The 27,312-nt window shown below is 41.7% G+C and overlaps 2 protein-coding genes across 4 annotated transcripts in view; one reads left to right on the top strand and one right to left on the bottom strand.

Moving 5' to 3' along the window:
* Nucleotides 1–637: 637 nt before the first annotated feature.
* On the top strand, nt 638–4,881 carry CCNB2 (cyclin B2). Its single transcript, XM_018069538.1, has 8 exons — nt 638–760; nt 836–961; nt 1,355–1,525; nt 1,870–2,028; nt 2,338–2,574; nt 3,428–3,568; nt 4,163–4,273; nt 4,586–4,881. The coding sequence occupies exons 1-8, from the start codon at nt 644–646 to the stop codon at nt 4,685–4,687; spliced, it is 1,164 nt and encodes a 387-aa protein (XP_017925027.1). The 5' UTR covers nt 638–643; the 3' UTR covers nt 4,688–4,881.
* Nucleotides 4,882–6,642: 1,761 nt separating this feature from the next.
* The window catches only part of MYO1E (myosin IE), a 110,916-nt gene continuing 90,246 nt past the window's right edge, over nt 6,643–27,312 (bottom strand). The window contains exons 18-28 of one of the 3 annotated variants that reach the window (XM_018069830.2): nt 26,657–26,755; nt 22,773–22,917; nt 19,254–19,368; nt 18,391–18,560; nt 17,768–17,913; nt 16,653–16,799; nt 15,245–15,402; nt 14,376–14,468; nt 12,217–12,421; nt 8,004–8,173; nt 6,643–7,485 (exon numbers count right to left, since the gene is read on the bottom strand). In XM_018069830.2, coding sequence (XP_017925319.2) covers nt 7,409–7,485; nt 8,004–8,173; nt 12,217–12,421; nt 14,376–14,468; nt 15,245–15,402; nt 16,653–16,799; nt 17,768–17,913; nt 18,391–18,560; nt 19,254–19,368; nt 22,773–22,917; nt 26,657–26,755 — 1,525 coding nt within the window. In that variant the 3' untranslated portion in view covers nt 6,643–7,408. Of the gene's footprint in view, nt 7,486–8,003; nt 8,174–8,216; nt 8,789–12,216; nt 12,422–14,375; nt 14,469–15,244; nt 15,403–16,652; nt 16,800–17,767; nt 17,914–18,390; nt 18,561–19,253; nt 19,369–22,772; nt 22,918–26,656; nt 26,756–27,312 lie in introns of those variants that run through there. The other 2 variants (XR_001920282.2, XM_018069831.2) reach the window with 2 other exon arrangements.

A 27,312-nucleotide genomic window follows, 5' to 3' on the forward strand; every position in this document is an offset into this window, starting at 1 on the left:
TGAGGGCTGTGAGCGGCCTGCCCCGTGCCCCGCAGAGCGGGCCCTGCCCCCGGATCGCTCCCGGCCTTGGCCGCCCGCGCCTCCCCCGCGGAACGGGAGCGAAAAAACTACAGCTATGGAATGGGGGAGGTGTGGGAAGGGACTACAGAACCTTTCTCTGGTGGTTGTCTAAGGGTTTAAACTGAACTCCAGGAGAAGCTTGAACCCTGGTAGTTTCTTCTCTGTGGATAACAAAGGGTATCGATTTTTCCGTGTATAGCCTAGTTTTTAATTTATATGGTATATATGTAACAAAGAACTTGCTTTTTGCGTCTTCTTGGGAGTGCTGCTGTAGTTACAAAATGTGTAAGTATAATAAAGGGTGAAATAGGAGGTGAGCACTCTTAACCTTACCAAGAATGAGATCGGGTGCATTGCTCTAATTTTACAACTCAGTTCAGAGAGTACAGTGCTCTGAAACCTGTACAGAGGAGACTTTCCTCTGAACGAATGTAGGAAATAAAAGGTGGTTGAGCAATGGATAGCAGGCACAGGGGCACACGGGTACAGTGGTGGTGAGGGTGTAATGGAGTTGGGCATTGGCAAATCGTTAGTGTCTGACTCTTAAACTTTTGGAATTTTACCGTTTTAGGTCACTAGAGGGATGGAGAATGCTGTGTCTGACCTTAGAAGTAAAGCAAAAACTCACCTTCCTGGCAGAAGGGCTGCCTTGGAAGAAATCGGAAATAAAGTTGCAACAAGAGGAACACGCCTAACTAAGGTAAAGGAACGTTTGCAATCTCTGTCTGGGGAAGAGTTGGCCCCACTGTACTAATAATAGTTGTTTTCACTACAGAGAACAGAATGCCCCAAAGCATCCATAAAACCTGTGAAAGGACCTAGCAAGACCACAAATGGAACTGTACTGCGTAAAGCTCCAGCTGCTGTGAATCAAGTAATTAAGGAAACTGATGTTCCAAAGGTAGGAAGTGATGGTTTCTGTTTTGATTTTTTAATTTTGATTTGCAGCTTGGAACTCTGACTTCAGAATAGTTTGTCTGCTGAAAAAGCAAAGCCTCTGTACTGAGGTTTTGGTTTAATGCATGTTGTACTTACAGGCTGATGTTCCAAGTGGCAGAACAAGCTGTTGAAGTACAGGATGAAGTTTCTGCTTTAGCTGGCAGTTACTAGAAGGTCTTTGGATTCTGTTTGTGTGACATCTCAGTGAAAACTTGCTGCACTACAGTGCAAGCTTGGTTTCAACTTGTGTCTAAAGAAATTGTGGTAGTAACTGGAGAAACATGGAAACAAAGGAACGGTGAAACTTAAGCAGTAGAGACATAAGATGTGTTAACAGATATGGTGTGTTCCTTAGGCTTTGTCTCCTGTCCCTATGGATGTATCCATGCAAGAGGAGGATTTGTGCCAAGCCTTCTCTGACGTGTTGCTCAACAATGTGGAAGACATTGATGCTGAGGACTCAGAGAATCCCCAGCTGTGCAGTGACTATGTCAAGGACATCTACCTGTATCTGAGAGAGCTTGAGGTACGCTGTGTCACATCTGCACCGCTGCCTGCAGCGTGGGGTGACCTCCCTGCTCACCCAGCTCTCTCCCCACAGCTGCAGCAGTCTGTCTGCCCCTGCAGCGTGGGGTGACCTCCCTGCTCACCCAGCTCTCTCCCCACAGCTGCAGCAGTCTGTCTGCCCCTGCAGGGTGGGGTGACCTCCCTGCTCACCCAGCTCTCCCCCCCACAGCTGCAGCAGTCTGTCTGCCCCTGCAGGGTGGGGTGACCTCCCTGCTCACCCAGCTCTCTCCCCACAGCTGCAGCAGTCTGTCCGCCCCTGCAGGGTGGGGTGACCTCCCTGCTCACCCAGCTCTCTCCCCACAGCTGCAGCAGTCTGTCCGCCCCCAGTACCTGGACGGGAGGACCATCAACGGGCGCATGAGAGCAATCCTGGTGGACTGGCTGGTCCAGGTCCACTCGAGGTTCCACCTCCTGCAGGAGACGCTGTACATGTGTGTTGCGCTTATAGATCGCTTCTTACAAGTAAGATACCTTTCAACTTGGGTTCAGATCGCAAGACTTATTCAATTGCTGTGGTTTTAAATGAGTTTGGGATTTATCCTTTCTTTACAAATCTAAGAACCTGCAAAATCTCTCTGTGCAAGAGCTATTGTAGTGTAACAACTCTGAGGCTGCTGCCCTTTTTGAGCCTGTCAATACAGACACTTCTGACTCAGAATTTATGTTATAAGAATGAGCACTGTCATACTGTTATAGTAAACTGATAAATTTGAATCTGTTTATTTAGAGTTTGACATTTTGGGTCCTGCTTTTTAAATTCCTGTGTTGCAGAGTCATCCAGTACCTCGCAAGAGGCTTCAGCTGGTGGGTGTAACAGCGATGCTTGTAGCTTCAAAATACGAAGAGATATTGTGTCCCGATATAGCAGACTTTGTTTACATTACTGACAATGCCTACACCAGCAGTGAAATAAGAGAAATGGAGATGATTATTCTTAAAGAATTGAACTTTGATTTGGGACGACCTCTTCCAATTCACTTCTTAAGAAGAGCATCAAAAGCTGGGGAGGTGAGTGCTTGTCCTTGTTATCTGGCACTTTCCTATGTTTATAAAGTCTGTCAGGATTGCTCCTGGCATTTTCATCATGTGATCTTACTTGCCTTCTGCTTAAATGCTGGATGAGGAAATACTCGGCTCTGAAACTCCACCGTGTGGAGTAACAGGGCAGTGTCACTGTGGCAGCCAGGAGCAGTTCACGTTTGTATTTACTGGGGCCTGTGTTCAGTCTTAGTGGTACTAAACATTAAACTAAACATACCTTAGAGCAGAACCCTTGCTTTTAATCTTTCTAATCCTGTTGATCAGGGTATTTACTCCTAAAACACTACCAGTGTTGCAGTTATTTATTTGTAACTTCTGGTTGCAAATACTGTTATTTAAGGATCAAAAGATAAGCTTTCTATTTGATCCAACCCTTTTTCCCCCACCTCAGTAGTTACTCAGGTGAACTGTCCACACTTGAAGTGGGTTTCCAATTACCTCAACACACCACTGGGTAACTCGATGTAGTAAGGTTCTCCTTAAGTCATTTTGCCCTTCCCTGCCCTTTTTGTGTGTTACAGAGGAGCACATGTATCCCCAGCAGTACAGTAGTAGGGCACTGCAGTACCTGATAGTGCAGTTTTCTGTGAAAATCCCTCACTTGGCTTTGTGTGTAAATTCCAAATGGCTGCTAGTCTAGACCGACTGGGACTCTGGTCTGGATGTGGAGATGAATGCCTGTTAGAGAGGATGGCCCCCAGACTGCAGTAAAGATTTTGCTGACTATTTTTGTTTTGTTGTTGAATACAGTAATCAATTCTGAATGATTATGATCAAGTGAAGTGAAACCCTGTGTATTAACAAGCTCTCAATCTGGTAGGCCAACGCTAAGCAACATACTCTGGCAAAATACCTGATGGAGCTGACACTGATAGACTATGACATGGTCCACCATCGTCCTTCAGAGGTTGCAGCTGCTGCATTATGCTTGTCACAGAAGATCCTGGGACATGACAAATGGGTAAGTATTTTAATCAAACTTGTTGTGAGGGGTTTTTTATTTCAGTCAATGGAAATGAACCACTAAAACAAGTACTTCAGAAACTTGTGTTGAAGTTGGTAATGATGGTAATAATGCTGGTGCTCAAATGACAGTGAGATTGTAGTGGTATATTTCTTTTTCTACCTGCCACTATACATTAGGCTGTTCAACTATCTTTTTCAATGTGAACACTGTGGTATGAAAGGATTTTTCTCTTGAGAACACAGAAGGTCACACTGTAAATAAAGGTAGATGTTCATAATTCTTGCAATATATGTAGCATGATGAAATCCTGGACCATGAATAGTGAATTGTAATTCAGGTAGTGGTTACTCTTGCAAAAATTGCTTCTTTTAAAATCCTCTGCAGTGTAGAAATATGGTCCTTGAAACTGATACATCCAGACTTCTGAACATCAGAAGTTACTCTGGATCTGTCATTTAAACTGACAGCTACAGTTTCCAGCACTTGAGGCTTAGCTTCAAGCTAAGGGTGTTTGCTGCCTGAAGTGCCTGTGCCTTGAGCAGCACTTCCCCCTTCACAAATCTCAAGTTTCCTACTGTTCTGCTGCAGGGCACAAAGCAACAATACTACACTGGGTATGCAGAAGACAGTCTTCTGATGACTATGAAACATATGGCCAAGAACGTGGTCAAAGTAAATGAGAAGTTAACAAAATACACCGTAAGTATAATGACTTAAGTCTTCTCTTTAATGTTTTTTAAATGTCTTTGCTGCATATTGTGGCTCCTTAGGTAAATATTCTGTATGTTACCTGAAAGCATATGCTGGTCTGACAAGCCTGTGAGAGGCTGTTGCATTAGTTTTAACATCAAAACATTTCAGACTAACTGTGCTCCATCTACTTTGGACTGGTTCACTTCTGGTCTTTTTTGCTTGTTTTCCAGGCAGTCAGGCTAATTGACCCAAAATCATCTGCCTGAACATAGGTATTGTATGTGTAAGTCTTTTGTAACTGTCCTTCTGCCTCTGCAGGCTATAAAGAACAAGTATGCAAGCAGCAAACTCATGATGATCAGCACTATCCCTCAGCTGAGCAGTGAGATAATCAAGGACCTGGCTGCATCACTCCTATGAAAACCCTGGGCAGAGCCAAGGCCTGATGGGGTGTGTGTGCACTTTGTCTTGTCTGCTGAGGTAAAACCACTGCTCTTTGTACATAGAATTCTCCAGCCCTCCCACAGACTCTGCAGACTCGCCCGGAAGGTGACGTTTTAAACTTGCTCTGTAACACAACTTTCTACCTACCAATAAAGCTCCTCTCTTTTCAACACTGGGTGTGACTCTCTAAGGTACTCCCTAGACATGTCTGCAACCTGCTGGCCAAGCAGGACATTTGACTAAATAGGTGATTGATATAACCTGCAGGTAAATGGGGATGATTATTCTCCACAGTGGTTTCCAGTGAGAATCTCCAGGCTTTATATATAATGCCTTATATTTATTAACTTGTTTTCACTCTTCAGGTTAGAATGGACAGGCAGACAGTTCATCTTTTTTTGGTGTACCTTAAAGAATACTAAATATGTACTTTATTTCAGTGCCTTGTCCCAAGGAAGTATACAGGAATTGATTATTTTTGTTGTTGTTGGTTGATTGCTTTTTTGTTTGGGTTTTTTTGGTGGTTTGTTGCCTTCAAGTTGGGAGAAAGAAGTAGGCTGGCTTTAACAGGTATTAACCTTGTAAATCTTTGTGTTTAGGTCAGCATAAGGCAATATGTTCTCTGTGTGCCTAAACAAAGGGAGCTAAAGTAGGAAAATTCTAAGTCTCCTGTGATGCTAAGCACTGTGCAGGGGATGTAGGTGTGGAGCTGTAGGGATGAGACCTTCTGAAACCAGCTCAGCTCTTAAAACCCGCCCTACTTGAAAAGAAAAACCTCCTTAGCTTTTCATACCTGTTCACTTGCCCACCCTCACTTCTTTCCTCCTCCAGCCCCCACTTCTCCAGTAAATCTCTGTGCCTGGGATAAGAGTCAACCCCCCCATAAATTGATTCTTCCTTGTCTTTGAACATTTTACTTTTCCTTTGTTTCTAATCTAAATGTATCTGTATGCTGACAAGGCATACAAGCATTTAAGTAATGCCACTTTTCTACCTCAGTACCTTATTTATTTGTTAAATTAGTATAACAGTAAATTACAGAGCTTTTCATATTCTTCAAGTTACACTAAACTCAGTGCCTCCCTTCCAGCCCCAACCATTCTATGATTCTTCCAGCTTCTCTTTATGAGTGTGCAGGCTCTGATGAAGAAGGCAAGAACCCAGTGCTGCAGCAATTACCAGAACCTCAGTACTTCCCTCTGGGAAGGATGTTGAAGCTACTGGTTTTTATCTTCTGAAGCAGGAGACTTCTCTCCCATAGGATAAGTAAGCCTGGCATTTACTGCACATGCTCTTTTGAAAGCTTGATACCTTGTGTGTATATATAATTCCCCCCTGGGCTGAAGTCCTAGTTTCTGGCTCTCAGAAACAGCTTCTACAGTCAGTCATCTCCTAAAGAAGATGGAGTTTGTGTGCCTAAATTAGGCGATGATTTAGGAGGGAGGGCATTCAAGACTTTTAGCTGTATCTTAAAGTTCACACAGCTCATAATTACCAGCATACACAGGGGTTTTTTTTAACTGCTCTTAACAAGAACGAAATGCAATGCACAGCACTGCAGGAAAAGGATTTGGTTTGGAGTGAAGGAAGGGTGCTTTGTCTTTAGAACTCAGTGCAGTAAAATCCGAAAGCCACTGTTGTGAAGGGCTCAGTTTGTACATGGAACTGAGAACAAAGTGCACAGAGAACAGACCTGTTGAGCAAACTGCTTCCTGTGTTTTATTTCATGGAGGTTCAGAAGGCAAAGCATGAATTCTGGTAATTGCAGGGCAAGCAACAGCCACTCTGCTGTGGGAGGCAATCAGACTTAAGCAGTAACACTTGTGCTTTTACCATTTAAAAGGAGTAGTGCAGATCTGTAAGTACCTGGCATAAAAATTCTAGCAGTACTACTAAGAACAGTGGACTACTACATAATACATTCATACATGTTTCTGTTATACTCAGTTTTTATATACAGAATACAATTTCTTTCTATGCAGAACTGTACATTTATAGACACACTTCTTTTAACAGGTAAAACAATAAACATAAAACCAACATGGGCCAGCCATATTATAATATAAATCTTGAAGAAGGCAACATTGTATAGCATACAGTACTATGTGGTTTTCTTTTTTAACTTCTTACAGTGCCTGTTGGAGTCCCTAAACACAAACTAGTTCCATTACATCTCTGTACAGAATTACTTAAATAGACCATCACAGTAGTTTTTTAGATGGTGGTAATATCCCAAATGAGCCTAAATCTTTTTGACATAGCAGCATACTTAACATGTTCCCCAGAATGATCTGCATTAGAGGAAATGTGCATTTAACATTATCTTCAGTAGATATTTAAAAAAGGTTACTGATATTCAGCTGAAGGCACTTATTAAATACACCCCTTTCTCAGTCCCTGGTCCCAGGCTGTAAAGCACCTGTTTCAGGAAGATGGTAGGTTTGAGTATTCTTCACTTATCAGGTGTTTAAACCAGGTTTTAAATATAATAAATAATTAATCAGTATGTCCATTGCTGTATGCTTCTGAGACAAAAGATCACAGTCTGTGCTGTGGGTAACTCTTCCTGCTCATGTACAACTTTACTGGGGAAAACACTGCTGAGAACAGCAAATCTTGGAAGAACAATGTCCTGAAGGCAAGGGAAAAGGCCTTCAACCACTGGTAACTTCCTGCCAATTTTTCTCTGACAGTCTTTTATATCTTGGTGACATAATTGTTGGGAAACAGACCTTGTTTCCCTCGTAGTCTTCCCGTCCACCAGCCAGAAGGATCTGTAACAAAGACAGCAAGGTAAGTAGTCAGGTTCTTTAAGGCTTTTTGTTACACTTCTTGGTGCAGCCTTGCAAAGCTGTGCCACAGTGAGAGGTTTCTTGGGGAGGAATGAGGGGACATGGTTTGCAGAACCTGAGCTTGCTCATCTTTTGGCCACATGACTTTGCCTTAGGATGTTGCTTTTGAGACCCAGAGCTGGAACTGCTTGATTACTTTTTAATTCTTGTCCTACAGCTGTGGCTTAGGTTGATTTTAATCTAGATGACAGTCATCTGTGGTAGAATTACTCTCTGACTAAACTTGCAGCTCTGCAGTACCCTGTGATTCATGTCACAGATCTGTCTCAGACGTGCTGTGGAGTGAACTGGTTTGGTTGGTGTGGGTCTGGAGGCTCCTCTGCTCCCTGAGCTATCAGAGAAACTTGCAAGGTAACTGTGGGGTGGCCTGGAAAGACTTGTCCTTCCTTCTGGCCCTGTGCCTTCAAGTGCTGAAGTAACAAACCCTTTCTCCCCCGTACCTTCTTTGATGATGTCGATCACGTCGTTGGCGTTAAAGCTGAGCTCGTCCGTGTCCTGAGCATCGTATGCATACAGTGCCCTGCACTGAGGGACCTGAGGCTTAGGCTTGGGCTGGGGTTTAGGCCTTCCTCCAGCTGGTGGGGGGCGGTTCGTGGTCTGCCTGCGAACACTGAGGGGAGAAAAGAATGTTCATGTGTTTCAAAGCCTAGGACTTGAACCAAAGCTTTTCCAAACCCCTCTGTCTTACTGAATTAATTTTAAAGAATATCACAGAACAAGAGAAAAACGGTTTTCTTATGTCACAACAATTAAAAACAGCAGTATGAGACTTCCCTGTGACAGGAAGAGAGTTGCCATTTGTTTCCTACAGAAATAGATGGTAAGTACTTCCAAACAGCAGTTCAAATGCAGAGAAGTTTTAGTGCTCAGGCTGAAATGGAAGCAACTGTGCACATGCAGTTCATGCAGATCTTTGTATCTCCACAGCTTAGGCTGTCTCTCCCCTTGCCCCAACGTCACCAAGGATTTAGTTTTCAGTATTAAAAACAAAGTTCTAGCTCACAGGCTTGCTACTTTACCATTCTTGTGACTAAGCTGTAACAAAGACTGCATCTCTTTTAAGTTGCCTCAGACTCCAGGGCCATCTACGGACTTGTTCTGTTACAGCCAACTCTGGAGCAGCAGGGGAGATGCTGCACAACCTGTCACAGCTGTGACCACTCCAAAGATTAGGAAGGGGAAAGAGGGAAGAAATGCATTTTGCCAGCTCATCAGCTAATAAAGGCTGGAAGAGAGAACAGGTATTAGACTCAATATGTCAGTTTAAAATTAATAATAAATGTGCTGAATGACTGAAAATGGTGTAATGATATGGAGGAGAATGAACTATGATCATGTCATGTAAATGTCATGATAACATTACACAGCTTTTGCAGAAAAGGTTTGTAGTTAGTTACACAAAGTCCTAGGCCTAATATTTGTCAATACACCTCTGTCTAGTTCTTTGTGTTGTGAACTGCACCAGAAAATAATCTTTAAAGTACAGGTTATAAATTGAGAACTAAAATGCTCCTATCTAACATGGGGGAGATCTCCTGCTCTGTAGCACTGTATTGACTATTCCTGAAATAGAGTATGTTGTGAAACCTGGACCTATGTATGGAAATTAAGGAATTCAGCACAAGTCTTGGAAAAGTAGCTCAGCTTCTGTTCAACCACAGTAGAACAAGAACAGCTTAACTGAGCTGTTCTGCTGGTGGGAACATGCTTTTATGTTCCCAGGGAATTCTGCTGGGGGGTTCTCAAGAATGCTTTTTATCAGGCCTTGCAACCTGTTTCACTGTGACAGAAATAACCACTTGCTTCAACAGCAACTTTACCACTACCAAAAGTACGTGGTATATAGTAATAAATGTTATCTACATTAGGCCCTCACATAGAAAACACACTCTACTGAGCACCTACCTCAGTGCAAAAGAGAGCAGCATCTTTTTTCAGGTAAGATGTGATAAACCAAACTGATGATTTAGACATCTATTTAATATCTATATAATCACCTGATACAATATTCCAGTGAATTCTCTTTAAAGAGTTGGCCAATTCAACTTAAAAGTCAAGAAGTAAAACAGGAACCTTCTACATTGTTGGTTATAGGCACTTTCTGGTAAGATTGATACATAAAAGCATCCACTGGAGGGGAGCGATGGGTGCCTGTTCCCTACTTGTTCTGGTTGCAGTTACTGCTGTGGCTCTTTGCTGGGGGTTTTCTACTATGAGTATACACAGTTACTGGGTGAAAACTGGGGCAGATATTCAGGATGTTCTAACACTGTGTTTTATTGTTTGCTCTTTTCCTTCCCTTGGACTACACTGACCATAGTTTAAGTGTTAATGCAGTGACAGAAGCTTTAATGCTTCCTAATCATCCTTGTGAACTCCTGAGACTGAAACAGGGGGTTGTTGGTGCACACCCACAGCATCAGGAACTGTGGTATGTGATGTAAATGATCTTTTGAATCCAACCTGATGGTTCCTATCATCATGTACTTGGTGGCTGCTGCGTTTTACAGCAATACATGTGTCAGTCACAGCTGCTGACAGAAATCACAAGGGCTTTACCCTGCAGCTTATGAGTTTTTGTGTAGTCTCCAGACAAAGTAGAGTCTATTATTAGTAAAACAGCTTTAACAAAAGAAGGTGACATGCACTGAGAAAATTTCACCACTTAAAGGCATGAAAGTTATTACAAGATGGAGGTGTCTGAAGGTGTTAGCATGTGCTGACAGTTTGGAAATGTTAAAATAACTTGTTTCTGATTTCTTTCTTATTTGAAGATTAATCTTAAACAGAAAAATGCTCTAAATATGCTTGAATGGCTAACACTTGATGCACAGTGGGGGGAAATGACTGCCATTAGTACAACTGAAAAGGCCTCTTTATGTGCCTAATTCTGCTCAAGGGCTCTTTGTGTTTAGGAACTAGAAAGACTCTACTTAGGAACCCTGTGCACTTTTGATACTCCACATCTATCAATTGTGCACACTTATGTATTATTTGATTTCTGTGAGGTGTCCAATGCTCACTAGAAGCAACAGTGTAAGTAATATGCTAAATCAGCCAGTTGGATCACACAGGAAAAATACTTAGGCCAACAGAAGTTAGTGCAGGGAGCTTTTCTGTTGACTGACAGCTGAGAGGGGTCTGTTTGTACAAAAAGTTGCTCTTGATATCATTAAAAATAAGTTGGATTGGGTTTTTTTTCTGCCTCTTAAGAACCCTCATTTATGTGGATCACTGGAGAAGGGGACTGAGCTGTTCCACATAATCTCAGAGTATTTCAGGGCTGAGAGCAATTGTGTTAAAGGGCTGCAGAAAGTCAGGTGGAAACCTGGTGAAAGTTTGATTTAACCTTGATTTCTCCCAGATTACCCCAGGTGCTAGCTCTTGCACATTTAGCAAAAGGATTTGCTGTTAGGCCTGGGAGTTTGGGTCCCAACTGACAGCTCTGAGTAGAAGTACCATGACTGCTAAAGTGTCAGTAAGGAGCAAGAAACATCCTGGAACAGGGCATGTCACTGCTGTGTTACTGCAGTTCACAATGTATAGGAGGGGAAAAGAATGTGTGTCAGGATGGGATTCGTGGGAGGCTTTTAAATCCTTGGGCAGTTCCTCAGGCAAAATTCATACTACAGCAGTGTCTCAGGTTTTACTTCAAACTTCTCCAGCACCTCCAGGGGATACCTGGTGCTCCAGCTGTAGTGGTGAGCAAGGACTGCCCTGAGTCAGTGAGGGCACTGGTGCCAGGTAAAGCCAACTGCTGCCAGGAGTGTCTGCCTAGAGGGGCTCTCACTGTGCAGCAGGGAAAGAGCTGCTGGAAGGGAGGGAAAGAGAGGGACTGTTTGGAGGAAGAGAAGCTGAGGAAGACACAACTCTTAAATTACAAGCAGAGTTCTTCACAGGAAAAAAATCTAAATTCCCTTTGGTTTTTCCCTCAGTGTTATTTGGACAAAGATATAAGAATGATGGCTTGTTCAACACACATGGGGTTTTCCTACATAACAAGGAGATATTTATCAGGTGTTTACTTGAAGAGCTGTGGAGTACAGAGTTGTGTCTGCACGAACCATTGCTCTGCAAAGTTACTGCATTACACCTTATCACAGTGGATTTTTATTCTTATCTGCTAATTTAACTTCCCTTGATTTAATATGCCCTGGGACAACCAGCTGTTACTAACTGTAATTTATCTGAGACTGGGTTATATCAGAATTAAATCACACAAATAGGAAGTCATCACCAAACTGTTTCCTCTAAACCACATTCTTTTTTCTTCTTTTTCCATGGAACTGCTGAATAGGCAGCAGTCTTGGACAAGTAAGTGACCCTCAGATTCCCACTATAGTAAAGCTCCACTGATGTTCATTAGAGACTGGAATAAGGGCTGAGTTAAAGTAGAAACTGGTAGGTCACTGAAAAACTTGAAGGCATTAAAAATTTTAACATTCAATTTTAAGATATCAAACTAGAGCTGCTTCACCTTTATGATGGAATATGTGTTTGGGATCCCATGGAAGATGATGATACCTTTGAGTACAGCTCAACAGCACAGTCTAGTCACCCATGTACACACTGTTATCAGTCACCAACAATTTGTGTGTGAAGCTATAAACAAAAAATGGACATCTTTTTATCAGATTTGATGTAAAATCTTACCCAGCTGCTCCTTGGTCAGGTACTTTCAAGAAATCCAAGCTTTCTGGCTGCTGTGAGATCCTGCCTGACCCTCCTGACGTTTGCCGTGGCAAAGCTGGTCGTGTCATACTCGTGTACAGGTTTTTCTGAGCAGCCCATTGATTTCCTGGCACATGAGGATGGGCCGTGGACTGTGGGGGATTTATTACTCCATTTTGCTGCTGACCTGGAAGTAAATAAAGTGTGAACACATCCAGTCCAAACTCCAGTTCAATAAAGGTAACTTTTCCCTCGTGTTGATGGCTCAGCCCTCAGGTCCAACTGTCAGAGCCTCACCCACCAAGGAGCCTGAAAACAAATTCATGTTCAAATGGTGATGTACACCCAGTTTCTGGTCTGCTGACGACCTGTTTTGGGTTCACAACTTCATGGGCTTGTGCTCAAGCTTAAGACATGGGCTTTGAATGTTACAAGCAAACAAGAGGATTGGCTCTCAGCCAAATTCAGCTGTTAGTGAATGTGGTGCCACTCTTTAAAACACTGCATAACTTTTTATCCAGATAAGGGTTAATCCCAAACTAGCCAGAATTGCTGGGAGTCTTTTCTTCTTTTTCTTGTGAAGTTCAAACTTAGTCTACCCCATATTCAGGGAATTTGACTGTTTTTATTAAGTTGCCATAACTACTTGTCTATTTTAATAAGCAAAGGGGGGGAACTTGGGGTTTTTCAATTAGCTTTGTTTAAAAAACCCACCTTGCTGCTACTTTGATAGTTGAAAAGGAGTTTGAATTTTCTAGGTGATGACATGGGTAAATGCCTTTAAATAACTAATTAGGACTCTAAATTGAATTTAAAGCAAACCCACCCATGTCTCAGCTACTAGCAGGATCAGGGCCTAAGGAGCTCCTCTCCATGCTTTACATTCCTAAAGCCCCTACTGAATAAAATGGCAGCTAGGCTTATATTCAAAATCAGTTTGTTTAGTGATGTGGGTGAACCTGTCCTTTTTCCACTTTGATTATGCCTGTTAAAAATCAGCAGAATGAACAGCTGTGCAGAGAGGAGAATTCATAATCATGACACTGGGAAAAACCTTACTGCCTTCAACAGCTGGTATCTGCTTCTGATATTCTCTTGATACTGCAGCAGAGCTTAAGCAGCCATAAATAAACCTCACTTTGCAATGTATGGCACTGACATTATGGTTACATAAATAAAGGTTTGGGTTCTTCTGAACATAGACATAACAGTCTGTTCAGCTACTGGACCATTGATTTCAAAACAGGTCTGAAAACAGTAGAATCCATTTAAAATGCTCAGGACAATGGCCCACAATGTTACTGTTCACTGTCTCATTTGCTGACAGGTCAGCTCTTTCCAGTAATTTCCCACTTCAAGCAGTTCTTGCAGATCACACAGTCCTGAGTTTGACTCATACAGCTGTGAGGATTTGGAATTGTCTAGTTAATCTGGTGACCAAGACTGGTCACACCCCCAAACTTCCACCACTAGCATTGTTCTTCTCCATAAACAGCAACTGACTGAAAGAGAAGCCTTTGTTAAAAAAAAAAAAGTACTCTGGGAGTGTAAGTGAAAAAAAAAACCTCTTGGGAAACGTTGGGTCAATGGAATATTGTTCTGCCCTCTGAGTTCACAGGCAAAATTAATCGTATCTCCTGAGGGCAGAAGTGAAACACCCTAAAATGACATCAGTCCCCTGCAGAAAAAGCCAGGCTGTTTACTGGCACAGCTGATCTGCCCCAGCACACACCAGAGCTGGTTACATGTTTAACAGGGCAGGACAATGAGACATAAATTGCATTCTGTGGTTTACTGGCACTGAAAGCAGTTTCACTGCAAAGCATTGTCTGTGGCTTGACAAGCACACAGCTTTTACCCTTGGCAGTGAAGAAGGCTACAGGGTTAGTGTTAGTGGCTGAACAAGTCAGCATCCACAACAACAAGGACACCTCTGGGGGAATACCAGTTCAATTGTCTGCAGACTCCAACAGTACACTTCATAAAATGCCTACAAATATGTTTTCCAGTCAGGATCTTTTAAACAGCAATTTAAACCTTTACTGTGATTTTTTTTTAATGGGTAAAAATTATCAGATGACAAGAGTAAAGTGAAAGTTTTAACCTGGAATTTTGCTTTGCCTGAGGCTAAGAGGACTTACCAGGGGGAGGTGGTGCAGCTCTCATAGGATAAGTCTGACTTTGAGACCTGTTGGAATACCCTCTACTTTGGGTAAGGTTCCGTCTAGTAGGACCTAAAAGAAACCAGCAATATTCTGTTATCCTTTCAGAGTTACATTAATTAAGTCAGTCCAGAGCCCCTGCTCTGTGATTCAACAGTGCTGATCTTCAGGAATAAGGAATCTGACTCTGTTGGCCAGGCTGTTCCAAAGCCTTAGGTGCAACAAGGATGACTTTGGCATCTTCTGCCTTTTGTGATCCAGTTCAACCACAGGACATAAAGCAAAGCTGTCTCACAACTACAGTAAAGAAGGCCCAGAACACCTGAGCTTTATGAACTTGTTCACAACCATGGATAACTGGCACAGCAGTACTTCTGACTCTGCTGCTCCTGAACAGCAATTAGCATGAGAGAAAGGCAGGGCACAAAATTCAAGAGGCTGATGTATTTGCAGCTCGATCTTTGGTGATGTACAGATATTACATTTCTTCATGTCACCACCTGTCCCGATGCAGACCTTCCATCAGCAGGTGTGTAGGAACTGCAGAAGCTCAGAGCAGGGTGAAACTGTCCCAAAATGCTTGGCTAACTGCCTTTTGTACTACTCACATGGTTAAATGCCCTCTTCTGCTGCAGGGGAAAGAATTTCAGGCATTTCAGGAACCACTGGTACATAGTGAAAGGAACAAAATTCCAGCACAACTGTACAGCAGCAAGGAATTCTGCTCTATAATTAGGGTCATCTTTTAAGTGTTACAGAGAAATAACTAAGAACATGGTGAGGCTAAAGCCAAGCAAGGTCAGAAAGAGTGAACCATTCTGTAATTTCTCGAGGCAATTCCTACTCACGGGAATTCTTTGGCAGCCCTGGCCCGATGCTGATCTGCAGCACTTTGTTACTTGGCTTGAGAAGGGCCACGTCTCCCTGGCCCTGCAGGAACTGCACTTGTCGAGAGCCACCACTGCTCCAGGGCCCCCAGCTCTCCTTCTTCAGCTTCACTTCAAGTCTAACAGAAGCAGATGAACACATGAATTAAACCCAGCATTTCTGTGTCAAATCAAGACAATATCACTTGGCAGCAGATAAGAGAATTATAAAAATGCGAAGCTTAGACTGAGAACCTGCATTCCCTGAGTGCCATAAACCACCTAATTAAATCTTATTTTCATGCCTTTTTTAAAAAAATGTTCTTCTTAATTGATGTTTTAACTTTCCTGGTAGAGCTACTGAAAGGAGGTTTAAGATGCCCAAGAGAAGACAGAGAGCTTTGAATAAAAATGTGCCAAGGTCCAAGGAAGAGACGTGTCTGCCCTCAGACATCACTGCCTCTGCAGCAGACTCTGCTGGAGCAGCTGGAGTGCTCCACTTCTGAACATTCTTCTGCATATACTGTTAGATGTAGATATATATCAGATGTACAGATGTATATGCTTTGGGGCAGGCCTTGTGCATGTTCTGGGACTGAATGTTTTGGACACACAGTCTTTTCAATTTACATTTTTTTCCATGTAAGCGCACACACACACACACTATATATATATTACATATATATATATATATTCTTTCCACACTATCCATCTCCTCTGAACTGTACTCAAGATATGAGATTAAAAAAATCATGTTTTGGTTTTGGGCAAGACCCCAGAAGTGGGGTCCTGATCCTGGCTTTAGATTCCCAGTGTACAGCAGTGCATGCTATAATAATGCTCCACACTTCAATTGTCCCTCTACACCCTTTCCAAATGAAAATAATGATCTCCAGTAGCCTTGTATTTCTTCCAGTTTTTTGAAGGCAATAAAATAAACATACAAATCCAAGGCCTGCTGCTGCTCATCTGCTTAATGGGTAGAAGTATCAACAAAAGCACATGTTTGCTGGGATAGCTTCCAGGATGTCCTTACAGCTCAAATGCACATCAAACACTCTGTAGTTTTCCAAGCTTGTTTCTAAAAAAACTGTTCCCAATATAATTTAATTAATGGGGTTTTTTTTTAGAATTATTCTTTCACCCTGCAATGCTTTGCACCCACAACCAACTTCAGAATTTCAGACTGTTATAATCCTAACCTGTTCCTCTGACAAGGCAACCACGAAGTCTGGTCTCCCTGCACATACATATTTTTACACTGTGCTACCTCCTATTATTTTAAAATAAAGCATGGTGTCAGGGCTCCACAACTAGCACTCATTTGCCTTGGCAGCAAGAACAAAGAACATTTATCCTTAAAGGCCCACTGAAAAAAGCCATAACTCACGTATTGCTAAATTTCAGAGGTAGTTTTCTTTGTGTTTTCTCTTCATATCGTTTTGATAAGAGGCTTAAAAACTCAGTTTTGAAGACTGATTCGAGCAAACTGTCATATTCCTGTTCATGTAGAATGAAAATGTCATCCTGCATGGTGCTGCAAGGAAATCAGAGCATATACCAGTCAGTTCAAAATTTCATCAGCAAATACAGCCAGCACTATAATGACATTCACAGAGCACTCATGGGTAATTTTTAAAAACATAACAAAGTCCAAGCAGCATTAATTATGGAGCCTTGCTTTCTGAGAACAGGGTTTTTTTCAGGAATTTATAATGGAATATCTGAAACGATCCCTTTTGAGAGAGAGGAATACTACTTAGTCATTTTACAATAATTGCTGCTAGGAAAAAAACATGTGCTCTTAAAGCTGCATCCCTGCTCAGCCACATCAATACTGATTTAAGAGATCCCTTGATCAAGATCCATTTTTACCTCAAGCCATAGTAACATAAGAGGGAAAAGCCCTTTTGTCCCCATAGGTTCTTTAAGGTTTGGTTTTGAGGAACACATGGACAGTTTGATAGCTCGCAATTCTGAGTCTATACAAACATCAATGTGTTTTACAACAAAGTAAAATCTAGAAGCTAAATCCAAAACATTATTAGACATTAAGTAACCTACATTATTTCCTCTGAACTGAAGCACATCTGGTTCTGCTTCAGGAGGTTCTGTGGAGCTGTTATCTACATGTGAGAAGAGTGTAACAGCTTTCACCAGCTTGGCCAGCAGCTCTGCTCTGGCTGCCTCAGTGTGACACTGCCTTTGGAATGCCACAGGCCAGGCACAGCACACAGTCCAAACCTGGAGCACTGCACACAGGTTCCACTCCCATCTTTGACCTAGATCTACCAGAGTTATTTTATTGCAACCAGCATTAAAAATCTGTATGTTAAACAAACCACAGATTTTCAAAGTGGTACTGTGAGCAGACACATCTTGCAGACCTTTCCCTAATCTTGCAATATCTGTGAAGAGTTCTCCAAAAATGTGAAATCTGCTGGTTTTGAGTACTGGAAAATGCCTGTAAGAAGGTTTCTCTGCCCATATATTTAAGGTACTGACCTTAAAGAAACAGAGAGGATTCTCTCCATTTCCATCCTTCGCTTTAGGACTTCCTTCACTTGGCCTTTCTCTGGGCCCTGCTTTACCTTCTCCCGCCCGATCAGGTAAATGCACTTGGGGGTGAGGACAAGGTCCCTCTTCACGCTCTGAAACACAACATGGTTTGAAAATGCACAGCTGTGCAGGGATCACTGCACTGATATATGAAATGCTATGATTTGGGGCAACACTGTTAGTCTTTGGTTCAAGTGAAAAAAGTACTGCTGGGGTTAATCACATCAGACTGCACAGGACAGGAAAGTTAGTTTTGTTCCCCCTTTCCTAAGTAGTGCAGCTTTTCTGCCCAGCAAGTCCCATAAAGCCTTCATCCTGGGACAAGAGGCTTGGTAACAGCAGTGTTCTGATCACACCTTGATCCTGAGACAACAGGCTTGGTAACAGCAGAGTCCTGATCACAAGGCTCTAACTGCTTCCCGATCAGTCTTTAAATCAAAGACACTTTACTCAAGCTGGTGTCCTGGATGATGTGACTCCAGCCTGGTGGAGTTTCTGTTACAGGATGGAAGAGACAACTCTAAATCCCAGCAGAACTAATCACTGGTGGATGTGGCTCTTAAACCCACCTTAAACCTTCTGTCATACTTAGTCACAGTGTCTGCAAAATCAATCTTCTCCCGTTTGCCCACAAACTGGCGCAGCTCTGGGTGGTCCTCCATGCCTATGTAATCTCCCACAAAATTCCTGTTAAGGCTGTTCCGTCTTCTCTCCTTCTTGTTCAGCAACAGATCTGATGCTTAAATACCAAAAATAAACATTGATTAACAGCATTTACTAAATTTCCTGAGCTCATGATCTGAAAGAGCTGTTTCACACAGAACTTCTTGGCAAGAAGCGATAAACAAATTGTTTATAATATGGAAAAAACAGTGAAGCACTGCTACTAATCCTTATGTAAGGATGTATGCAATCATTAAATTCATTCCTAATGAAACACACTGATGGCAAGCTCAGCAGTTCTGGTGAATTGGGAGCACTTCTGGAACTAAGGAATTCCTCACTCATTTCTTAAAATTTAGGATTAACTCTTCCAAACCCACAATGTTCCTTCACACAACCCAGGTAACACACACAACCAAGCAGCAGAGTCCTTGGATTGGATTGTATCATCTACAGAACATCCAGGTCTGCATAACTGTGGGAAGGATTTTCTTTTTCGATTCCCCTGGAGCATCTCTGATGTCTGTCCTACTCACTCTGGCTTTGATTTCAGAGCAAAACACTGGCCAGCACAAGAAATCCGTGTGTGCAGAGCAGTCAACCTCACCAGTGCTACCTCAGGCAGCCAACAGCTTGCAGTCATTCCCAGACAGTCACCTGCACTGCACTGTTTGCCTATAGAGAGGGAGAGATCTCCTTCATCCCTTGTGGGCCTCTCCCTGTTCCTGGAACCACGTGTGCAACACCTGCAGCAGCAGTTCTGACCCACCTTCTTCTCTCATCTGGACGTATCTTTTCCTGGCTGCGTATTTCCTCCAGGCCTTCTGGATGGCTCTGGCGTACCCATCGTACTTCCTCTCCCTCATCTCTTCTAACAAAAACAGCTGTACAGAGAGACAGAAAAGTGCGTCAAACATTTTACATGCAAAGTTCAAGCAAAGGCTACATTTTACTTTCCACAGCTCCCCAGTGCATTTCTCTCTGGATCCAAGCTGGTGCCTCTACCACAGCTGTGGGAGCTGAGATTGGAATGTTAAGGTGGCCTTTTCCAGAAGAAATCTCTGATGCTTGAGTGGTTGCAGCTCTTACCAGTCTACCCATTAAGCTCCAAACCCCACGAGGAAGGAAGAGGAGCATGGATTCTCCCTGAAATAGGTGCAACTCAAGGTTCTCCACCGGCCATTCATCCAAGTCTCCACCTCCACATTCTCCAAAATTTCCACTTCCCTTGTCAGAATGTCACCATGTCTGTGGGGATCTGTGCAATGTGTAACACAATACACTGTGTTCACAGCCAACTTTCTTCCCTGCCTGAATTTCACACTCTCGTGTCCACTGGCTCCATCCTCTCTCACCAGTGAAGTTTGTCAGATGGTTGCAGGATTTACAACTATGACCTTACATTTCAGAAGTATGACATAATAAGATTTTTAGGTCTCAAATGTCAGAAATCAAGAGACCATACTGTTTTATCAAAACAGAAATGGAAGGCGCATCCCCTTTTTTGAGAATTTCCCGGGTCTCACTAAAATACATGTAAATTTAATGCACTAGAACAACTTCAAAATTATTGCAGGATATAGCATATTTCACTATAGCCTTTTACATGCTTAAATGTGTTTTTCTGTCTCACCAGAAGCACAAGCATTTGGCTAAATTACAGCACTCAATCAGTCCACTGACATGACTGTTGCTTATTATTTCCCTCCATTGTGTGTTAAACATTCATAAGAACTTTTCTTCTGTCTTTCAAAAGAGATAAAATTAGTAAAAACAGGTATAAGAAGCAGCAAACCTGGGCTTTAGGATTCTTTTTTCCTTTGCTACTCTAAACCCTGCAAATCTAGAAAAATACTGTTCTTCATATTGATCTTAAAAAGGAAACTTGATCTAGTGCAAACCATTTCCTCAGAACTCGCTTGCTCTGTACAGAGTTATTTATTCAGGTGTGTGATGGAAATGTAAATAATGAAGCCTCCTTTCTGCCACCCATAAAACCTTATTTCACCATTGGCAATTCTCCATCTACAGCAAACTTATTAAAAAGAAGAAATCTCCTCAGGAGCACAAGCACTGGGTAGGGTTTCAGACACAGCCACGAGTGCTCCTGATGCAAAAACACCCTCAGCCTCAGCAGGGCTGTAACCAACCCTCGTGTAATTCAGGTTACAGGAACAATATTGATGTTGTCTCTCATGAACACTCACCATTTACTTCTCTACCAACAATGTTAATTGTAAAATCTCAGCGCAAAATAATCTATCACCTGCAGCTGAAGGTCACCATTAAGGAAGTTCCACTCGATCACTGAGCTGAAATCCAGTTCTTAAGCTATAAAAATAAAAATACTACAGAAACTCTTCCCTAAAATATGTGTTATAAAGCCTCCTCTTGCACTCCTGAGAAAATCAAGTATTTTTCATCTGATTAACCACAACAGGTGCTCTTTTTGGTAGTAGAAAGAAAAAATTTCATTTGCCATCTAAAAGATTATTTTTCTCAAAAGCAATATAACCCTAGCCAATACTTTAGTAATATAAGACGAAAGATGACTGTCTCTCTTAATAAAAGATATAAATCAAACTTGAGAATATTCAGCTCACAAAAAACATTTTCAACTTAAAACGAAAAAGTACTTTTAGCACTTGTTTAAAAACAGATTTCATGGCATTTAAAAAAAATTTAAGAAAACACACAGTAATTGGAAGCATTAAGTTAAATTAAATTCGAAACACAACCCAAAAAATTATACTATTTCCAGTCAACATCAGGTTTTCCTAACCTACAGAACTGCCCTTCAGGAAAACTCACAGATCCACCATTAAATGACATATACATGGAACCAGGGCTTAGTATTAACAACATGCATTAGGATGGGAAGAGACATCCACTGGATAAAAACGTCTTCCTCTAGAGAACAACCTGGCAGCATATGATGCTGGGGTACAGAATATTAACTTTTTGGCCACTTCAGAGCAAAGGGGAACTAGATCCATCAATCCCATGGGAGCACGTGCCACTATTAAACAGAAGACAGAAACCAGGAAATTATTTCATTTCTTTCTCTGAAAAAAACAGGAATAAGACTCACCCCATTTGTGAAGATGCAGCTGCTAAAAATCTGTGCTCTTATAAGGGGCATTTCAGGAAAGACAGATAGTGCCTTGTATGATTTGTTACATAAAACTGCAAGCAATGCTACTTTAAAATTTTGTATTTGTTTATCCATGAAGCAGCACAGTTCAAGAATGCAGCCATCACACAAAAATTATTTTGGTTTCTTCCCTTAATTGTTTATATTATTTATATCAACATGCACCTAAGTATTCTAATAACCTACATCTTGAGCACTGTATGCCAAGTGTATAAACATGTCTCTCAGATGGCAGGAATGTAAAGTCCCATTATTCCTGAACAATATCTTACCCTATTTATGGTAGGAAGAACACAATGTCTATAATGACTTGGAGAAGCATTATCTTTTTTCTTTTAACAAATTTCTTCCTGTGTGATTGGGCACAGCAGTGTCATGGCCTGAATTACTATTGCTCTGCAGAGCAAAAAATATATTCCTGGAACAGAAAATGATAAATGATAGAAGTGGTCTGCTTCTATTTTAAAATGTAACTTCAGCTAAAGCACAAACTAAGCCCTATGGCTTCTGATGCATAAGGAATAAATGATGGTGAGTAGAGCACAGATTTTCCTTAACAACTTTCTAGAACAGCAATGTAAGAAAACTTTTTTCCAACAGATTTTGTGCAGTTTAGTAGCCACAGGATCAAAACAGCCCCATGATGCCTCCCTGATGTTCTCTTAGAACAGGATTTCAAGTTGCAGTCATTCTGGGACATTGATTTACTCAGTGCTGCACAACATATCCTTACTGACTGGGGATCATTCTACCTTCATCAGTAGCTCTTGCACTGAGAAAAGGACCAATTTTCTCAGGTAATGTTCACAGATGTTTTCATGCCATGATATTTCTTCATATGACAGACTGGATGTCACTTTGTGCAACCTGCCACCAAAGCATCTTCATATCCCACCTCCTCTTCTTGATGCATTTAATGCTGTTTGTATTTGTGTCAGTCATGCAGTGGCCTCATGCACTGTACCTGTTGTAAAAGTGCCTCAAATCTCTGGACAGTGTCAATGGCAGACCTGCCCAGCTTCTCTTTTATGCTTCTCCCACCTCAGCAGATCCCATCCTCCATTTCTGAGTGGGCAGGACTTTATTTCAGCAAAACAGTTCCACACTTAAAGAATCATTTTCTGCCACACTTACAGACTCTGGAGCTTTGATGAAGACCTTGGATTTCCCAAGCTGGTACTGGTCAGGATCCATGTTGACTGACTGAAGCAGGTGGAGGACTCCTTGTTTCTCTTCTCCTCTCCAAGAAGGCCAGGTTGCTTTGGTCAGAATGGCGTACCTGAACCATCAGGGAGGAGAGATTAAGACCTGGCATCCAACAGCAGCAGGATACCACTGACTCTGGGTCAGCATTACCCTGGGGGAGAGTTAACAACTGGAGCAGGACTCAGAGCTTGGTGTGTGCCAAGATGCAGAGTATTAAAATGTTTCTTATTTAGTGAGACCAAATAACTGCAATGAGAAGGACAATAGTGCCCTGGAGTCTCGGTTTCCAGTTGCTGTGTTGCTGTTTGGTAACTGCAGCAGTCAATTGCAGGAAGTTCTGCTGTGATCTGCTGAAGCCCAGGGTGAGGTTATTCATGTACAGTCCAGATTTGAGTACCTACATCCTTGGCATTCTACAGCCATTCCCAAGCACGTGGCCAATTTCTCACTCAAGCCCTCTGAGTCTCTTGTTGGTTGCAAAGGTCTTTTCTGTTTCTAAGCAAGAGACCAGCTCGTGCTCCTGACCCACCTGTCCAGGAGCTGGGCTGCATTTAGCAAGGAGCCACTCTTGGCTCTATCTCAGGTAGCCTTTGGCTTGGCCTCTGGGGCAAGAGGGAGGCAACAGTGATGTTGGAGCTCCCTGGAGGGAACACTGGGAACTGCCACACAAAGGGCTAGGGAAGGAGCAGGAAGTGCTATAACAACATGGATTTGAGAGAAAGAAGCAGTAGCCTTGTCTCTCATGGTATTCTCTATAATCCCTGAGAATGAAGCAGATGCCAGGTTTCAGCCCCTTTTAAACTGCCCACTTCTTCAGGCTTAACTTGGGCTTTTGGAACTGCCAGGCTGGAGTTACAAAGCTGCCTTGTTCCACTGCCCACCAAAGGAGCACTTGATGGGCTTTAGCTGCCTCAGTGTGTCAATGGGTAAGTAACTTCTTTAGCAGCAGCTATTTAGACTCGTGTGACAAGAAGACTGGAGAACAGCTAAATATGTTGTGACAAATCTCTCCCTGAAATATTTTATGTTCTTTACTCTTGACAATTTCTTTTTAATGCTTTTAGTGTACTTAAGTTATATAAACTAAATCATGCTTATTAGTAAAACTATTCAACAAATGACAAAAAGTGATAAGGTATGGAGTTTAGTTTGTTATTACTTCCAAGTTCTTAAGATAATTTAGACAGCTCCTAATAAAATGTTTTCAAAAAGCACACAAGGATTTGCTGGAAAATACATTGCAGGAATGTTGATTACTCATAATATCTAAAATGTTATCCAGCCAGGAACCAGAGACAGTGTCGTGCAACTTAAGTAACAATACCATAGAAAGAAAAATAGCAAACAGTTAAAAAGAAATATATCACAAACCCCAAATACCTCTGAATAGAGGGCACATGAGAAGAGAATGATAAGTGATGAATAATTCAGTAGGACTGAAAACACTAATGTTCTCATGTTCAAATCCATCAGTTAACAAATGCTCAGGTACTATGCTTGATGGTATAATGAATTAGCTCTTACACCACCTTAAATATAGCAAATATAGGATTTCATTTAATACACTGCTATATTTATACTGTATATTATATAAACATAATCTATGTTTACAGACAATGTGTACACTTACATATTTATGTAATTTATCAGTATCATGGGATAAACAGATGCAACCCAGTAAGGAGTTGTACTTTAAAGTAAGTCCTAGCTCATTTATTTAACCTCTTTTGCAGGTTCTTCATGTACCACCAGCATATAGGTGGATCTAATGAAGTCTGAAGATAAAGGAGTGAGGTTAATAAAGGTGTTTGAAACTGCTACCTTCCACACAAGACAGTGTGACATGACATTTCAGCATGTTACAAATTCTCTCCTACATCTCCTGAACTCTTAAGACCTTTTAATGTAAGTAAAGATCTTGGGTACAAATTAATAGATTTGAAATTCTCCTTTTTTATCAAATTAACTTCATACATTTTACTGGTGTGGCAAGTCTGCAGGGCAGAAGAAACAGATTATTCTGTAACATGCAGCAGTGAAGCATTTCACAGTCTGCCACGGTGACAATTCTATCACTGTTGGCTGCTGTTTAGCAATGCCACTGCAATCTCCCTGTGCTTCCCATCAAACAGGTCAGGTCACTATCCAGGCATCTCAGTTTTTCAAGCTTGTGTAATTTACCTTACACTTTATTTCAGCACAAATGTGTTCTTAAATGCTCCTGAAACAATTTCAAATCATGACTGCCCTCCAAAACTATCTCTTATAAACTCACAGTAAGCAGTTGGGTCTCATGTCTAAATCTGGGAGCAGAGAGCTCAGCTTTCAGATGGGTTATGCCTTGGAACACACAGGCCTTTTCAGAGACTGTGGCTTTTTGCATGCAAATGTAAATTTTGTACATAAAAGTCTATTCAGCCCAGAAATCTCCACTTATCTGGAGCTGCCAAGGAACGCCCAAGGAAAACAAGTGTCCAAGCATGCACTTCCTGGCCATCCCATGCTCTGCCCGCTGTTACTCACACTGACTCAGGGGGTCACAACAGAGCTTGTTCTGCATCCTAGGGAACTGGGCATGGAAAGGGAGCAGGAGGGGTTTTACTCCTAACACAGTGTTAAATTCAACACAGCTAATTAGTTTGAAGCAAATGGATGAATTCCACAAAGAATGGTTTCAGTGGATCCAGCAGTACCACGTAGCTTTCCTTTGTGCAGATTGCTAGACCAGCACAGCCCTCACAGTCAGTGTTCAACAGCTAGGGAGGCTGGATTTTAATACTCATTATAAATCTGCTGTTCTGTCTCAGCAACAGTCTGTGTTAAGTAACACAGCCTGAAGCATAATCATGTTTATACATCTGGGCTTGAAGATCGTGACGAAAAAGGAATTTCAAATTGTTCCATAATGAAAATTGAGTCCGTACTTGAAGAGATTTTAGGCCTGACTATTATTACATTACTAGAACATTTCTGGTATTATCATGAACTATTATTCATGGCTTTGTTCTGTGCTGTCTAATTATACTACACCCCTTGCAAATACTGTTTGGGGTATTATTTTATATTCTCAAATGCAATTCAAAGACTTTCAACAAGAGCTGTTTTGTCACATAATGTCTGTTTGGGCATTTATTAGCTGTATGTCTCAAGTTTCTAAAAACCAGAAGCTGAATGTTGTATAAATCTTGAAACTGCTTTTATTTAAGAGGATTTCATTAGCTAGTGGAGGTAGTTAATCATCTTAACAGCTGGTCCTAAGACACTGAAAAAAGGACTGGTCTTACAGAGCTCTGACTTGCTTTCATTCATTCAGAGAGCAGCTGCAGTGGTTTGAGTTGTACCCATTCCCAGCTGTTGGAACACCACTGGAAGGATAATGAGCAATTTAAGCTGAAGTTACTCTTTACACTGCAATGGTTGAATGGCAGGCATGTATTTCTTTACCTATCTTCTGTCTGTCATTGGGAGAAAAGTTGGGAGAGCTAGAGCAGTAACATTTGAAACAAAGGCTAGCAGATCTCAGGCACTGCAGCAGTTCCCTTAACTCCTTAACTCTGAGGTATCCTCTCACAGCACTACAAAAAGAACTGGGGCCTTAGGCAAGTTTACAGAAAAAAATGAAAATACTTTCACAAACACAAAGCCAGGCTTTAAAACAGTTTCAGATCTCTGTGTAATCCAGATCACTGTGCAAGGCAAATGGGGAGAAAAGGGCAATTGGGAAATGAGCTTTCTAAACTTGCAGCCTCTTGGTTCCCTCCTCATCATATAAACAAGTGCACAGCAGTACTTCTAAATGAATGTTACCCTACCTCTGCAGGAACTTCTTGAAAACCCTCCTGTAGGCATAACCAGCTCTTCTTACTCGAATATTTTCTTTCAGACCCAAGTATTCCACTTGATGTTTTACTCTGTGGACAAAAACAACACAAGGTTTATCATCCATTTTATTTCAGCCTACTCGTGGATGGAGGCTGCAGATTCTTAACAGTCTGGATCATGCTTAAAGACTACTGATTGCTAAAATTCATGCACAGGTACATGAATCTATTCTTCCACATTACCATGTACACTGCATGGTGGGAAAAATATTCAAGGCAGGTAGACCACAGTGCTGAAATAAATACAGGTAGCAGGTTTACCTTAGCATTTTTTCCTAGTTTAGCATCCCATTTCCAAGGTAATTAATGTCCAAATTCCTTAGCTAATACTATTACCCATGAAAGGCCAAGTAACTACTACTTATACAATTCCCAAGGGACCGGGAAACTCTTTTGTGTTCTTTTATTGTAGGTTTTACCGATGCTTTACACAGCTCAAACAGCAACAGTAGCACAGAGCAGCATTTTTTTTGGTTGTTCTGGAGACAGGACCAAGTCTGATGGCTGGAAAAAAGCCCCAGATGCCAAACTTTCACTTCACAAAGAATCAGAAAGAAAGCCAGGTCAGTATATTGGTGAAAAGCTAG

Source organism: Manacus vitellinus, unplaced genomic scaffold (assembly GCF_001715985.3).
Source record: "Manacus vitellinus isolate BGI_N305 unplaced genomic scaffold, ASM171598v3 scaffold_16_pilon, whole genome shotgun sequence".
Classification (NCBI taxonomy): domain Eukaryota; kingdom Metazoa; phylum Chordata; class Aves; order Passeriformes; family Pipridae; genus Manacus; species Manacus vitellinus.